This window comes from Manacus candei, unplaced genomic scaffold (genome assembly GCF_025592945.1).
Source record: "Manacus candei isolate 608988 ecotype Guabito, Panama unplaced genomic scaffold, ASM2559294v1 h1tg000065l, whole genome shotgun sequence".
NCBI classification, from domain to species: Eukaryota; Metazoa; Chordata; class Aves; order Passeriformes; family Pipridae; genus Manacus; species Manacus candei.
Genome location: NW_026138113.1, coordinates 421,283 through 438,791, shown reverse-complemented (window position 1 = coordinate 438,791; position 17,509 = coordinate 421,283). Strand labels below are relative to the sequence as shown.

Sequence of the window (17,509 nt, the reverse complement as noted above, 5' to 3'; positions counted from 1 at the left end):
AAGTGTAATGGCTGGTCTTAACATCAAGTGAAAGCTTGATGTTTTGTTAGTGGTGGTAAGCTGTGCTGAAGAAACAGCATATAATTATATTTATGTATTTATCTATAAAATAAGCTTTATTTTTTGGTCATAAGTGCTGAAAAGAAAAGCAGGTACCTGTAACCCTCTATTTTCTGACGTCCCTCTGCCTTTCTGGTGGGATTTCTTTACACATAGAAGCTTTTTATAGATGTCAGGTATACAGAGTCTTTCCCTGGTGCTACTGCCTAAAACTGCATATAAATCTATAAATGTCAGTCTTAAAATGGAGCTTACAATAGGTAATTGTATGGAGTGGGGATGTGCTATTTCTGACTTACATTGTGTGTGCTGACTGATGGCAACATGTAATGGTAGGGTGTGCAAAGTATTGTTTTCAGCATAAATTGTCCTAACTCATGGCACTGTGTCAAGTGCACAGGGTCTGAGGGAGCCTCTTCCCTCACAGGGACCTGAGGTTGCTGGTATTTAGTTGCCATGACTGAAGGATAACTGATTCTGTTATTTTGAGGTGCACATTTTCTCCTGTGATTTGTGCAAGGCTGAAATCCACGTCAAATTCTAATTACAGCTCTCCATTCTGGGATTTCAGGTTGATTCAGAGTATGACAATTGAATTTCAAGTAATGTAGTTACTATGATGAGTTACTGGGAGTGCTTCTGTTAGTCTGAACTCCCTCTTTAAAGCACCCTTTCCTCTTCAAGGTACTTAAACCCTTGTGTTCAATACTGCAAATGTAAGTGTTCATCCACTTCTGCTTCTCATTACCTAGAAAACAAGAGGAACGACCTTACTTAGAGACAGGTGAATGTTATGTTACAAAAACATCAATATTGATGTTTTTGTGTTGCTCTGTGGCAGGCAGCTGAAATGAGCAGTGTCCAGTTCTGCCCTTTCTAATGACTTTTGTTTGTTTCTGTAGATTTAAGCGTGGTGAAAATAAGTTTTCTCACTCAAAATACAGTTTAGAAGGTGCATATTAGGCCACGAAATCTGTTTCGATGCTGCAACTTTCTGCTCGGGCATTTGTAGCGTACAATTTTTCATTGAAATGTGATCATGATAACAGGCTTTTTAGTGGCAAAGACAATAAAAGGGTGTTTTTCTAAACTGGAATTTTTCATTGTAATCTGTGTGGGAATATTTGGAAATGCCTTGAGCCTGCAGCTGTGTGGAGGTGATTGTTGTGGTGTGACCCCAGCCAGCAGCCAAGCCCTCACTCCCCCTGGTTGGGATGGGGAGGGAGAAGGAAAAGGAAAAGTGGGAAAACTTGTGGGTTAAAATAAAGACAGTTTATGGGTAAAGCAAAAGCCACACATGCAAGCAAAGCAGACCAAGGAATTGATGTCCCACTTCCCATGGGCAGGCAGGGCTCCATCCCCAGGACAGCAGGGCTCCATCGCGGTGACTTGGGAAGACAAACAGCATCACTGAACGACCTCAACTTCCTCCTTCTTCCCCCAACTTCATACACTGAGCATGATCCCACATGGTCTGGAATAGCCCATGGATCAGCTGTGGGCAGCTGTCTGGCTGTGTCCCATCCCAAATCCTTGTGCCCCCCACCCTCCTCACTGATAGGGTGGGCTGAGGACTCAAAAAGGCCTCGACTCAGTGTAAACCCTGCTCAGCAGTAACTGAAACATCCCTGAGTTATCACCAGTTTCCAGCACAAATCCAAACCAGGCCCACATCAGCTACTGTGAAGAAAATTAACTCTATCCCAGCCCAAACCAGCACAGTGGCATAACATAAAACTGAGATTTTCCAAGAGCCCTTTTCCCTTAGTTTTCTTGTTGAAAAGTTAAAAACTGTAATGTCGAGAGGTGAAAGGTCTTGCAATATCTCTCCAATTGACTGCTGTGTGACTATTGTTTAAAAAAGAATTAACTGTAAGTAGCTTTATAGATTAGCCAAGATAATCTTGACTTGTGAATAGCTGCTGACTAAAACAACTTCCCTGAACTGTTACTTGGGGAATATCAGTAGTAACACCCTTAGTTTTAAAAGAAGGAAGCTTCTCCCAACTGCCTTCCAAGTGGTTCTCTCACTCCAGAGGAAGGTGTGATGTTTGTGTATTCCCTCAGTTTATTTTAATGGAGTTTTGTATTTTTTTTTCTTTCCAGGTCACTCCAAGGTCCGAGACCCCCATCAACAGTGTCAGTAACAGCTTGGAAAACGTACTCCACACATCAACACATTCCATGGAGGAGTCATTGCCCAAGAGGCCTTCGGGGAAACACTCCAAAGGTGTGTCCTTATCCGTGTGTGTGCTTCCAGTGGGGGAACCAGCTTGGATCTCTTGGTGGTGATCAGCTTTATTTTAATTGGGATTGGAGACTGGGGTTCTGCTGCTTTACTTCTGGGTTGGGTCGACCAAAGGAAGTCACAGAAGGGTTTGTAATAAGTGGGAGTGGGTCAGTGAGAAATGATCAGTGAGAGACGAGTATCCTTATTTTTCCATTGGGAAATAAGCAAGAAAATTCCTTATGAGTTGAAAGACCAGCTTAACTCTCATCCAATATCCTCCAAGAGTGAGTATCTTGGACATTACATCTCTCATCCTTATATTAGCAGGTTATTTCTTGGATTAAGCACATGGTGAATGTTGCTTTACTGGGGAGAAGGCATTTAAACAATTAGAATTGCACCTTTCTCTTGGTTCCTAAGGATGTAAGTGAGAAATAAAGGGAAGAGGAGTGGAAGATAGGAGAAAGAACTTGCACCTTTCTCAGCTACAAAATAAATCTGATTTTTGTAATGCTGTGTTGCATCTGACCTGGCTAAAAACTGGGCTTATCAAATCAGAGTTAATGATTCCATTTCCACACTCCAGACTCTGATTGCAAATATGAAAATGACCAGGTTAAAATGTGACTAACAGTATTTTGTTTAATGCATAAGAAAGGACTGTTAAGTGAGGGAGGTCTTTGAACTGGGAGCTGCTCTTTGTGCAGAACAGCTTTTGTGAGCTCTGTGGTATTTAAAAAATCGCTCGGTAGGGCACAACTAATGCAGAGGAAATATTACCCTTGTATGTTGCCTTCAGATATCATTAAAGATATTGTCATGCACCATCTGAATTTTTTTAATTTGGAATTTGCCTTCTGAACTCTGTTTTCTTCTCTGCCGTGGGCTTCCTGCATAACCTGGCAGATATAGTTTAATATAAACGGTGACAAAGAATTTCAAAGTACGTTTTCACTCAGAGGATCTTACACAGATTAGAAAGGGTTAAATGTCCCAAGAAAATGTGAACTTGCCCCCACCAGACCTCCTTTTCTGTGACTGTAATCCCAGCAGTGTAAGGAGTAGTAATTTTTTACAGCAGAGTAATGCTCTAAGTAGCCATTTCTCCAGCTGTAAAAACCATCAGGGTAGAAGAAAACGCAGCACTAAGCAGAAGCATGGTGGGGTTTGTGGCTTTCATCTGATTAAAAATAGGCCAGGGTTCAACACTGTTTTCATTTGTACTCAGTGATTGCTATTCCAGTACCATATATGCTAAGATTAGTCATGGTACGCTGTGAAAATTAATTAGGTTCTCCTCTGATCTGTTTTTCTCTTATAGAATACCTGCTTCGTTTTCAGTTTAATTTACAGGCTACCTCAGTGGTAGCTGGGAGAAGTGGGTGTGGAACAAATACTCACTGATACTCTGCTTTCTGGTTCACCAGCAGCAAAGACTGCTGAATTCTCTCTGATATTTGATGATGTGTCTGGGAGTTGTGTCTTTTCAGTCTGGAGTACAACTGAGGATTATTTGCCAGCCTGGAGCCACCGTTGTTCACTTACAGATTCCTTGTTCTCGTAGCAAACACAGCTCTTAATTTAGCAGGACTTGCTAACTTTATAACCTAGAGCACATAAAATTGTCATGAAAGTATGAGATGGACAGGATGCTTGATTCTTGTAGTGATATTTTTTTAGTGAGTCTGTTTTCAGACAGCTGGACAGGCTAGGATTTCTCCTCAGAAGTAGTGAGCTGCCCAAGGTCATCATTCCTCTCCTGGCAAAGTCCTGGAGGTGGAAGTGTCTCAGTTAAAAAGGCTGTAGCTGAAACAGAAGAAAAATGAGAAATCTCATGAAAAGTGCAGTATTTGTTGTGCTTAGTTGGATTAGAGACAATTTCTATTAATCCAGTGAATGGTTTTAATCCAGATTTGGAGAAATGTCAGTAATTTAACTTCCTATAGTTGAACAGTGAATGGGTTTGTAGTAGGCTTGGACCTGAAAGCTCTCAATGACTGTGTTTTCCTTAACCCACCACTTCTAGCATAAAATATCTAAATTTCTACATGGGAAAGAAACAGAGAGTAGAGTATTCTGCTGGATACTCTAACAGGCAGTGGTGGCAGTCTTGTGTTTGCAGTAAGTGGTAGCTGGGAACGTTTGTACGTCCTTCGTGCAGAGACTTGTCAAATACTTGGGAATAATTTCACCAGCCTGTCTGCACAGAATAGTGCTGCCTCAGGAAATGAATTTATAACATGGGTGTCAGCCTGAGAAATGCACAAATCTTTTCCTTTACCTCAGAAACCCAGATAACTCTGGGAGCACTGTCAGACACTGACAAGTAGAATCATGGAATGGTTTGGGTTGGAAGGGACCTTAAAGCTCATCTCATTGTACCCCCTGCCGTGGGCAGGGACACCTTCCACTAAACCAGGTGCTGGATCCATGCTGCAATACCAACTTGTTGGGAGTGGTGACAAGCTGGGAGCAGTCATGATTTGCACATACTTAACAAAATTAATCAATTTTTCTGTAGTGATTCTTCTGTCTTGGCTAAAGCCCCTTCTCCCTGCTAGAACAGGATAAATCAGATGGACATCTCTGCAAAGTGCAAGTTGTGGCATTAGGAAGCTCCTGTACAAATGGACATAAGCATTTTGGGTGTCTGTGCTCTAGCTGGGCTTTTCTTTTGTAAAGTGAAGTTTGAAAATTTGGCCTGTGCAAGTTGAGAAAAAAATACAGATGGGTTTCCACCGAAGGATGGGGAGCTCTTGTGAAATCCATTGGCTGTAACATGCAGAGTAAATTGTGCTTTTCACTCCTGGTTTGATCAGAGATTTAGGATTGTTCAGACCTGTTTTCACAGATGTGGAAGTTATTTTAACTGGAGGTAACTTCGGGAAGTGGAGACTTTCCCTGTTCTCAGGAACTGACTATTGTTGTGCTGAAAGCTGCAGACAGGGTTGTTCACAGGTTTTAAGGTATTGACAAATCTCACTGGTCAAGGACAACAGAGATAAATACAGTGAGATACTTGTGTTACATATAATGAAAATTCCAGGAAGGATGTGTTGTTTTCTATCTCTTTTCCCACTGTTTATAGAACGTTTTAATTACAGTTTTAACACTGATTGAACAAAACAAATTCAAATGTAGTTTGGACGTTTTATGTATCCTGAACCTTTCCCAGTAGCAAGGTGGTTAAAGACCCCTGATTTACTACTTTACAACTTTTGTTTTGCAGGCAATCCTCTGCTGGTAGCTAAGGGAAAATCGGGAAATTCCATTATTATTCCGAAGTCCAGAAGGAGGTATCTGACCTATGGGGCTTCCCAGAGCTAATTTTGAACAAGCCTATGGATGTAGAGTTGTTCTGACCTTTTGTGGTAATTCCCAAAAGAGAGTAGTTATGGTTATCACAGCTGAATGAAAAAATCAGCTGATTTTGTATTTGTTAAAAAAAGCAATAGGAATTTTCCGTGCTCCAGAGATGTTACTAATTATTCTTCCTGCAAGGTTCCAAGGATTTGGCCATTAGGTGGGATAGCACTGGAGGCAAGTCCTGCTCTCTGCATGTGACATATTTTAGCAATGTATTAAACATGCTCAGTGACCACAGCATATTTTCCAAAAGCACAGCGGAATGAAGTACATTAGACCAGATGTTGAAGTGCAGAACAAAAGAATCTTTATAATAAAGGCAGTGTAAGTTGCAAACATCCCAGTGCAGAGACTGTGCAGCTTCATCCTGTAATTTCTCATAATGCTGAGGAAAATTCTGATTTGTTACAGCCCCTGGGCTCAGTTTTCTGCAGTGGAGGTTCTGTGTTGGAGGTTAGAAGTTGCCCGTGGTTGCTCTGAGGTTTGCAGGTGGCATTTACCCCGTGTTCCTCCCCAGAGCAACCTGGACCGTGATTTCCTCGACTGAACAAGACTCTTTTTTTGCAAAGTGACAGAAGTTCTGCTATTCTTGTGTTTCCTGTATATTTATCTTGCCTTTCCGCTGTTGCCACACAAAAACCTCAAATTGTCTCAGTGCCAGCCTGATTTCAAATGAGGCAACTGTTGAAATATGATCCTTAGAGAGTGAAGCTGAATCACAATTCTTGCAACACATGAGTCTAAGGATAGACCCAAACTGCTGCTGGAGAGTAAGGAGTAAAGCTTTTAAGTGGAAAATGGGTGCAGGAGGCTTTGTTCTACGATCTCCTCTCCATTAGTTCTCCTGCTGAGCCCAGTAAAACTAATTGCTTAATTGAAGGAACATTCTGAGTCCATGCACAGGGTCCCAGGCTGGAATAAATACATGGAATAGGACGTGACTGCACAGAAAGAGCTGCAGTCTGTGGACATGAATAAACCAAACTTTAAATGCATCTCAATAATATATTGATTTAATTTTGAATCAATATTAGGATGTAAAATAGGTCCTTGTTTGCAGTATTCCCGTTGGCCTCAGGTAGGATGAGCTGGGGGTGAGTTGAACTGGTTGTTATGGGCAGCAAACTTTGGTATCTTAATTATTTCATTACAATAGTTAGCAGAAATGTATGATGTAAACCTTCCAGAACTTCTCACCACTATTTTTGCTACTCTGTTTTCCTTGGCAAAATGTGTTTGTATGGTCTTGCACCTTTTTTTGTCTCCCACTTCCTTGACTCATTCTTTTTCCATAAGAAAGTGAACTGCAGGAGCTCTCCTAGTTAGTGGCAAGCAACAGTCTTTTTCTCCTGAAATGTTTGACACCAGTTGTTCAGGCTGCTGAAGGCGGGGAGAAAATACAGGGGGAGGGAAAAAAGCTCTGAAATCCTTTTGGTTCAGCATCCAGACTTTATAGTGCCTTATTCTGCATCAGTTGTATAGCTGGATTATTCTATTTTTAAGTAACTACATCATCTCCAACGATATTGGGTCAGCTACCGTTAGGGTAGGGCTTAAAGAAATATTTAGGCTATGATAATCCTTCAGGAAAAATCTCCCTCTACCAACTGTATATAATTTTTCAGCTGTTTGTGTATGTCCTTGTTGATTTTATCTCCAACGGGGAACTCTGCTTCTAAACTTGAGCAACGTAGGCTGAGATCACACACGAGGCATCGCGTTCCTGACCTGCTGTCTCCCATACACGAGCTCTTTCAGGAGTATCAAGTATTTAGAGTTAATTCTAGAAGTCAAATCCAAGGATTAGCGTGCTTCAAAAAAACATGTTTTGATGTTGCATATTTCCCCCCCCTGCTTGAAGATTATTGGATATTAAGGAATTTCTTGAAGCTTGTTTGTTGCATAAATCATGTTGTGCTCTTCTGGAGTTGGGAGTTCAATTAGGGTTGGAGGTTTAATTTTGCAATAAAGACAATACTTGAGTTCAGAATATAAAAAATTCAGAAACATTGCATTTTACCTCAAGTTTTTGCTGACAGAGCAGTTGCATGGAAGCCCACTGTATGTCCCCAAAGCCGGGGGAATAGCTCATCTTTGGGCTCCTGTAGAGTGGGAGTGGAGTTCCAAACTCCTGGGGCTGCACTTGGAGTCTGGCAAATTTATGTTGTTAACTGTTAAGAAGTCAACTTTTATACTCTCTAGAGGTTGAAGTCAGTATTTCTTTGTCATCCTCGTTACCTCCTTTTCCACATAATGAGCCTTGTCAGGAGAGACCTGGGATTGCTGTGACAAGATACCAAGGGAGAGGAGAAAGGAGCAGCAGGGAGACTCACTCCTCCAACTGGATGAGAAGTTCTGACTGTCTACTCATGCAATAACTGTCATAAACCTTTTGTGCAAAGGTGAAAGATGCTCCTTGCTGGGGTTTGTAATCTATGGCCTCCATTCCTTGCAGAGGGCAGACCTTTGTGCTCCTTGGGAAGACCCAAAGGTCACCCCCTGGCCAAGAGCTGCAGTGAGTTGGCTTCAGTGGAAAGTCATACTGTGCATGTTTGAGTGGCTCTTTTTCAAGCTTATACAACAGAAGACTCTTTAATTGCCTATAAGCAGTTTTAATTGTGTCCTTGATCAAGTATTCACCTAAAATGATGGGTATCAAGCATTTACCCGAGGGCCTTGTCTTGAAGCTGCTGAATGATTCTTTAACTTTAGTCCTCTTTGGACTTCCTGCTTGTTTTTCCTCAATAAGATGATGGAATCACTCTGGGCAGCTGTCAGTCCCTATCTTATTAACTGCTGAGCTTGTTGATTAAATTCATGCAAATTTGACAGAGCTATTTAGAGTTTTTATTTACAGTGGTGTCTGAATAGAAGAGGAGAGGTAAGAACAGTTTACATGCAGCATAGATCCATGGGAAATCAGGCTTCATTTTGCTCCTTAGTTCATAGAATCATTGATTGGTTTGGGTTGGAGGTGATCTTAAAACTCATCTCCTTCCATCCCCCTGCCATGGGCAGGGACACCTTCCACTAGAGCAGGATGCTCAGAGCCCCATCATTCATCTTGCTTTTATTTATTCTTATGTTATATAAAGATTTGTGTACTGGGCAATATATTTTCCGTATTACACATTAGGAAATGACCAGGTTTCTGCTAATGTAAGGTTTGACGGTGAACACTTGATTTTGAGTCCTCTGAAGCCTGTTTGATTTGGCTTCAGTGGGACTTGGATGATAGTCCTGTTTATAATTAATTAGAATCAAGCTACTCCGAAAAATATAAATTCTATGAATAGGATGCTGGTAAATTCAGCCATGCCAAGGAGTTTTACCTCACTGCAATGCAATCCACAGGCACATTCCTGATCTTGGATAATGAGAATGTAGTCATTAATGTCTAATGTGAGATTATAAACTCATACCATTTGCCTTTTTCCATGGCTCTTCAAGAGCATAGGAAACAACATAGCATGTGCATTCCTAGAAGGACTCTCCTGTTTCCCAGTCCATGTCTGTGAAGTCCTTGCAATGCCTGTTGTGGCACATGAGTTTTAATGGAGATGAAAGTAATGGCCATTACCTCAACAGCTCTGGAAGCAACAGCATGACCTCCTGCTGGTAATGGAAACAATATAACAACTTAAGCATTTAATTAAAATTGCATTAAATGGTGAAAAACAGTTTTTCTCAGATGTGTAGGTAATGACTTAATGCAGCCCATATTCTGAGACAGGATGAAATGAGTTGTGAGAACTTTACCTTATGTACCTCATGGTGGAACTAATCCTTAAACCTGTATTTTTACTGAAAATCTTTCATTAAAGGCAGGGGCTACCAGAGAAAATTTGAAATTTAAACTTGCTGAGGGCTAGAAAACATGTCATACAGGACTCCAAAAAAAAAAAAAAAAAAAGGTGAATATTAACTGCTGATTCTTGTCTCCTGGCAAGTTCCTGCTGCAGCCTGGTGGCAAATGGCTCAGTAGGGCTGGACATTCCTGTGTCTACTGCCTGCACATTAAACAAGGGATGTGGGAAAGGCTCAGAAATGCTCAGCTGTTCCTTGCATCTTTAAAACTTAACACCCTGGAACATCTGGGAATGTCTGTTCTGAAAGAGCCCGTTTTGCTGCCATGTTAAACAGGGATGCAAGAATTTTGAAAAGAATTTGAAATAAATGGCTTGCTTCTCCTAGCTAGGCCCACATATCCCTTAAAGTAAATTGGACAAAAATTGCCACTTTAAAGAAGAAAATAGGAGTGATTCACATGTATTCCTAGAAAACCAGCATGTCCTTGCCCATTTTCCAGACTGTCACCAGTGTGCCAATGACTAAATGGCAATTTTCTGGTGTATGTTGTGCTTGAGAAGCTTTTATAGCAGGTTAGTTGTTAGCTGGTAAATGTTCTTTCCCTCATTTTATTACTAAATCCCTCATTTTCCAAAGCACATTTTTCATTTCCATATACCTTTACACTGAGATGAATTCTCGCCTCCAAAAGCTGAGGGTAATAGGCTTAAAGTACAATAATTTTATCAATAGGTGCCTGGAGTTCTTACAGGCAGCTGCATATACAAGTTAAAAATGGTGTCATTCCTCACAGATTTTTGGGCCCAGACCTGAAAATTCATGAATATTTATAGTAAATCTTGGGTTTTTTACTTGACTTTCGATGTCAGCATTAGAATTTGCACAGTGGGGCTTTTCTGTGCAGACATGGAAGGCTGTAATTTTGGAAAGAATCAAATTGCAGCCGGGAAAAGATCCCAGACATTGTAGGACTGGAGGTGACATCAGAGAAAGGGGTGATATTGGGAATAATCAATAATTCTGGTTCCTAGTAAGGCAGTAAGTCACAGGAGGAGGTTTGTTACCCTCAGTACTGACACGACACATTGGTCATGAAAATGAGGGGGTGGGTGGAGAGGAAGGATGAGAACATGACACAGAAAGAAAGTTGTTTACTTGCCAGAAGTTTCCTTTGCTTTTCCTTCTACTACAACAAGAAATATTTCTTTACCCTGCTTCCCTTCCATCTAATGTGGAAGTGACCTTATTGAGTAAATGACAACACTTCATTTCCGTGGAAGTGCTTGTGATTTCTCACATGCAGTCTCTGGCACAAGGGAACAGATGGATTGAGGAGAAGAAACACGAATGTCATAATCCTTACATTGGTGAGAGAGACCTTTTGCAAATGGGAACTGGTGACTCTGCCTCCAGGACACTATTCCAGTGTGGAATTAGTGGGGAGGAAATTGGTGCTTTTTAAACCATATTCTCCCGTGCTTTGGCTGCCACCTGATGCCACCTTGATTCCCAGATCAGGAGACTTCATTATTGGATTTTAGACTGCAGATTCCAGCTTGGAAGGAGTCGATGCCTTGCGTCTTTCACTGGGCAAGAGCTCTGGATTCTTGTGTTCTAGTTCTGGCTTTGCACGTGATTAACAAGGGTCTTATTTATGTATCCATCAAACTGGGGTAGCTCTTGGTTCACATCAGGGTGATGGTTGTACAGCTCTGTGAAAAACTCAGGTTTATGTCAAAATCATGGAATCACGGAATGGTTTGGGTTGGAAGGGACTTTAATGATCATCTCGTTCCAACCTCCCTGCCAAAATATTTGGGATTTTTCCTAATTTCTGGTCAGAAAGGTTCTTTGGATGCTCTTTGTTGACAGAATAAAGTCCCTCCCCTTTTTTTGATTTAAATAGTTAGATGTTATTTCTTAAATTTTATGTCGTAGCTGCCCCATCCTTGGAAGTGTCCAAGGCCAGGTTGGACAGGGCTTGGAGCAACCTGGGCTAGTGGAAGGTGTCCCTGCCCATGGCAGGAGGTGGAACGAGATGAGCTTTAAGGCCCCTTCCAACCCAAACCATTCCATTATTCTGTTCTACCAAAAAATAAAGCTGAAAACAGTCAAAGCAGTGGGATTCTGTCCATTAATTCAGTTCTTTTGGGGTTGTTTAAAGAAAGTTGGATTCTTCTGTTTAATGCTGTCTTAATGTAGCTTTTATAAACTGCATCTGTTGGAAAATTCCAGAGCAGAGCCCAATCCTGAGAGCTGGATGAAGAGACTGGACAGCTGTAGGTGGAAGGAAAGCATATGGAGTTGTTCATGGGTTCATTCTAAGGAGTAAGTTGAGAGTGAAATCTCATTTGGGGGTTGCAGATAATGGGAATTGGGAGAGGTTTGAGCAGTGACACTGCCCTAAACCTGTGTGAACAGCATCTCTTGTACTTCCCTTCAGCATTTGATGGAATTGTGGCTCTTATCCATATGGTAGATCTGTTGTTACTTTGTGCCACATAAGTAGAGGAGACAAATAGTCCACTTTGGCATCCTTGAGGTGCTTTGAATTTTCATTTCTAATTTCATTTTCTCTTGTTCTTTTATGCTGGGAAGTGACAGGCTGTAATTATGCAAAGCAATAGTTTTGATTAAAGTCAATTTTATTTCTCAGGTGCACAGAAATGCTGAGCTAAAAGGTTAATGTTTCATTTGCTTTCTGACTTGTTCTTTTATCTCCTGGAAAAAAAAAAAAGGAGAGGACTTGCTGTGCTGCACAACTTCCCTGCCTGGAGTGGATGCATTTCATCAGTGCAGGGTGTGGGTGCTATTTTTAACAGTAACTCAGAGGGGCAGCCCTGCTAAAATTACATCATTAATACACACAGCTGAAGGGAAATGGCATAAAACACAACAGGGCCTTCGAAGTTTCTCCTTCTTGTGTTTTCCAGTTCTGTGGGTGAATTATTCCAGGCGTATCATTCCAGCAGAGATGCAGTTGACCCACCGTATTTACAATCAGACTTTGTTTACTTGTAAACAGGCCCGAGGAAAAGTGCAATAAGTGAATTTGTCTGCAAAAACAGCAGGTATGAAATAGATATTAGTGGCTAGGGGAGCTCAAAGTTTGTGTTCCTTGCTGTCCCTGTTATTAAATAGTTCAAGAATTTGCCAGATATCCAAATATTGCTAAAAAAAAGTGGGGAACAAGAGCTTTAGACTCTAGTTTTTGCTGGAAGTGTGTTTGGTTTCATTCTGTAATCCCTGCTGAAGAGACTGTGGGGATTCAGAGCTTCAGGACTTAGAGGTTTTTAGTGGATGGAGTTTGGTTTTGTTTCTGTTCTTTTTACCTCAGTTTCTGGGCTTTCTCACTGCCCTGGCAAATATTAATAAAATCTACTTTGTTCTCTTCCCTCTTGCATTTGCTTCATAGATGTGTTACAGAGACACTTGTCTAATAGTTGTGCAGTGTCTCAAAATCAGCTTAAATGCTGAATTAGAACTTTTTTTCTGTCTCTTTGAATTACTGGTCAAATCTTGTCTGGGATCCAGAATGGAGGAACAATTATTTATACAGAAGTAGAAAAGGGAACAAGAATATTAAAGCCTGAGAGCAGAGACTCGAAAATGTACAAGGACTTTATTGCCACAAAAGGGCCCGAAAATGTGCAAGGACTTTTTTGCCACAAAAGAGGGACTCACAGAAGTGGCTGTGCAGGGGATATTTGTCTCTCACTGAACTGAGCACTTGAATGCATTTGTAGCTCTTGGCAAGACTGTCTGTACTCAAGGATTTTTCTATTCCAGATGAGTCTCTTAGTCTGGTGTTTTCACATAGCACGCTAACAGAATATTTTTTTGTTGTTAGCAAGGCTACAGTTCCTTAGAAAATCAAAATTGAAGCTGCTATAAAATGCCTTTGCCCTCGCTGCTCCTGCATGTTATTGCAGCCTTAGTCCTGAGTTTCACGATGCTGATACTGGTCTCAAAAATGCAGCAAACAGCACGTGCTTATTGACACGGGCATTGAACTCTGCTGGCCTGGAGCAGCCCTTCCAAACCAGACCAGCTGCTTAGAGCTTGAAATGCACATTTCTGCTGGGTTTTTGCTTGGGACTTGGAATGTCTTAACTCCTTTGGGTAGGTGCAGGAATCCTATGGCCAGGGTTGGAGCCACCGACCATCCGATCCCAGGGCTCTGGTGTTTGAGCTCCAGGTTGTCCTTCAAGCCAGGGCACACTGGCTGAGCAGCTGCTGCCTGGTCACGTCCCTCCAGGCTCCCTCCATGCCGATATATGGTTACATGCTGCACCCACAACCCATGTTTGCCTGTGCTGTCGGATACAAAACACCCATATGTTCATGTATATTTATATATGTAACTCTCAGGTCCTGACTTGGTGACTTTTAAACTGTGCTGGGCAAATCCTCACTGGATGCAGTTGGGATTGATTACAATTGCTTTTATGCAGTGGGGACTGGGGCTTTTTAATAGAGTAACAGCAGGTTATGATTATCTAAGTGGTCTTAAATTAGCTTTATTCATTCATTAAATGACTCAGATCTTGTATGATGAAGGAAAAGTAATGGGTAGTAGCAGCCTTAACTCACCTCCAAACAAGGTGGTTTGTAGTGAGTTCAAACTGCACCCAGAAGTGGTTTGGGGCATTGTTTCACTACTGGGTCTGCTGGGGTGCTGTGAGACTCGATTTGTCCATCAGGATTTAGGACATTGCTCCAAACTTCAAAGCAAATGCCAGCTCAGATTCCCAGCTGAGGGGAGCACCTGAATGTGTCATGTTTTCCCCAGTCTGTTCCCTTTCAGTGGTTTGAATCCTCTTTCTAAACTCAGGGAAAGCAGCTGTTCTGTGCAGACCTAAAGCTTCGAAGGCTCCAGCTGGAACTGGGTTTGTTCCTCTGGTCATGTTTGGGATTTAGTGAAGCCTGGGGTGTCTGGGCTTTGGTGCACTTTAGCACAAAAACTGTCACTAGGGAAAGTTTTCCATGGAAAACTGCCTTTGCATGTGTAGTTTTGCAGGTAAATACAACATCCAGCTTAGAACTAATCATCTGGCTCACCTTGGGTTTGCAGGAGCTCAGGGAATTATGTACCAGAGCAAATCCTTTCGAAGAAAGCAGGAGCCTTCTCTAGGATGAGCAAACCTTCTCTTAAGAATGTGAAACAAAGCCAATATTTTCTTTAAAAGTGCTCTAAGAATAGTAAATAAAATAAGCACTTGATCAGATAAAACTAGTCTAAATATACAAGTGCATCTTACTTACCCAGCAAGTAAAAGTATTTATATACAAAGTTGAACATCTCTCTTGATTGCAGAGATATTTTTACCAGACAAATTGCACACAGGCAACCTGCTTTTAATTGCCTGTACAAAGATGTGTGTTTGTGATTACTGAAGCTGCCCTTCACCCTGAGAGTTTGGGGTTTTGGTCACTTCTGCAGGAATATTTCTCCAAACGAGCTGTCTGCTCCAGCTACTGGGAGAAGGAAGATGAGTCATTGGACTGGATCTCTGAGCAAATAAAGGCCACAGCTGCGTTCAAAACTTGCACGTGCTCTTCTCACTTGTTGCAAATAGTTCATTAGCTGCAGCTCCATGTGGAATTAGCCAGCTTGGGGAATTAGGCAGTAAATGTATTGTACAAATTAAATCCAGAGTCCTTTAAAAACGTGGCCCCCAGGCTACACAATCTAAGCACATGTTTAATCTCAGTGCCACTGATGCCTCTGAATTTGTTGTAGGATACCTTTAAGCCTTCAGTGTTTTACATGTTTACCTAAAATTGTGCTTGAAAGTGCCGAAGTGTTTCCATGGTGTTAAAATAAATCCTTCAGGATTCTGTTTTGGCTGTGTTCTGCCTGATAGATATACCTTTTTGATTAGAGCTGCTTGAATTAAGGAATATGTTGCTGAGTTGCCTCTGATGTTGAACTCTCACAGCCTTTCTTGGCTCTATATCATAACTCTTTTCACTGAGGAAGATTTCCACCCATTATCATATATTTCAACAGCAGATCCTTGGGAAGTTGGATGTTTTGAGGCCCAGCACCTGTTCAGTGACATGTGTTGGTGCTCAGATTAAGGAAGGCAGTGGAGCTGCTCCACAAATGTGTCCAATCCAGCAGCCCTTTGTGGATAATTTATTCTGTAAAAGCTTTTTCTGACCTTAGAAATGAAAAAAGGCAACTTGTGAGGCAGTTGTTGTGCTCAGAGGCGCTGGCAGGCGGGAGCAGGGATGCAAAGTGCTCTTGGCCTCAAGGATTTGGGAGGAAAACCCTTCAAAACAGTGTTTGAAGCTGTATCTCGATTTTTGAAAGCAGCTGATGATTCTTCAGGGTTTTACATTTTCCTGTCCAGATGGGAATTCTCTCCAGCCTCCAGCACAGGCAGCCTTTGGATTTAGTTAAGCTTTTGAATGCAGTGAAGTTGCGAAACCCTTCTTTAGGTTGACTGGCTTTGTGGTTGGCTGAAGTGCTGACAGTGTCATTCAAGATTACTCAAAAAATGCATGAGTTCAATTAACATCCCAAAAGCTGAGATATACAGGCTTTTTTTTTTTTAATATCTGTCTGTTTTGGAGAAACAGAAGAAGGTCACTTTGTTGGCAAGTTAAACGAGCCAAACTGAGGAAATAGCAGGGACATGAAAACTACTCATTTGATTGGGGTGAGCGGTACAATCCCAGCATGTTATTGCTTCCTATGTGCTGCCAAAAGTAAGCTTGTGTCCTTGATTTTTAAAAAGGCTGTGTAATTATTTCCTGTGGAATATTGCAGTTCATAGGCTCCAGCCTTGCTTTTAAATTAAAGCAGGATTGACTTGTCACTTCAACTCATGTTGTAAGTATGTGTTGGTTTTGATCTTAAATATTCTCTGCATTGGAAGAACCCTTATTTCTTACATGGGAAAAATGACAGTTCTAAGGGTTTTTCTCTGCTAACAGGAATTTTTCATTATGTCCATGAAGCTTTAATTTCCAGAGTCCTCCTGTAATGGCAACAGCCAGCCAGACTTCCTTGCTAACCAGTAAAACTGTTCAGTTTAGTTACAAGTTTTTTCCTATATCTGTAGCTTCCTTTTCCAGCAGACACCATGGAAAAGCTGTTGTCTGCTCGTCCACTTCTAGTTTTAAGAGATACCAGCAGAAAACTGGATGGTGGATTCTGTTATGAGGCTGAACTGAGTCTGAATGAGTCCAACATACCTTAAACTTGAGTTGTCTTCCTTTTTCTCCACAAAAAAAAAAAAAAAAAAAAAAAGAGAAAAAAAAGAGAAGATGATCAACTTGGCAAACTCTTAAGAGAGCTGAAGGTCAAAAAGTGGGAATGGAGGGAGCAGCAAGTGCTTGGTGACTTCCAGCCAGTGGTTCCTGGGTCATGTCCTGTAGCAAACCCTGTTCCATCAGCTTCAGGCACAGGAGTAGGGGAGAACTGAGGCCCCTTTGTGTCCTCTGCTAAATTTCCTCTCCTTTGTTTCTCTAAATGAGAGCTGTGATGGGGATTAGTCCTGTCTCCTGTGTCTGTGTCAGCCAGGCAGGATGAGTCCTGCAGGACACTTGGCTTAAGGAGTTCAGTAATCGGAAAATGACTCTCCAGTGAATGTGTGGCTTCTTTGCAAGAGTGTTTCCAGGATTTTTGTCCTGCTGTGGTCATTGCTAAGTTTCATAAGTGTAGCAGTCCTTTGATTTCCTGGATGGATCAGGATTTGGGGAGTATTTGAAGATACCTGATGTAGGAAGAATAAGCAAAGATCTTACTGTGCTTTCATAGCAACCACCTTTCCCACCTTTGTTGGGAGGGGGAGGTAAATGCAGTATAACTGAAATATTTTTACATTTAAATATTTTTTTTAATTTAAAGATTCAATTTAAGTATTTCTTAATGAGCAGCAGATTTATATTTGCATAAAGGATTTGAGATCACTTAAATGTCCTAATTATGCCTGTTCACACAATGTTTTCTCAATCCCTAACCACTGTACTATGTGAAAACAGGTTAATATCTTAATAAATTACCCTACTGTGTCTGGAGAGTTCTGAGAT

The 17,509-nt window shown here is 41.4% G+C and overlaps 1 protein-coding gene across 1 annotated transcript in view; it reads left to right on the top strand.

The window, feature by feature from the left end:
- ZCCHC14 (zinc finger CCHC-type containing 14) overlaps positions 1–17,509 on the top strand; it is a 53,589-nt gene that overhangs the window by 13,125 nt on the left and 22,955 nt on the right. Inside the window, exon 2 of the mRNA XM_051805714.1 lies at positions 2,167–2,290. Coding sequence (XP_051661674.1) covers positions 2,167–2,290 — 124 coding nt within the window. The remainder of the gene's footprint in view (positions 1–2,166; positions 2,291–17,509) is intronic.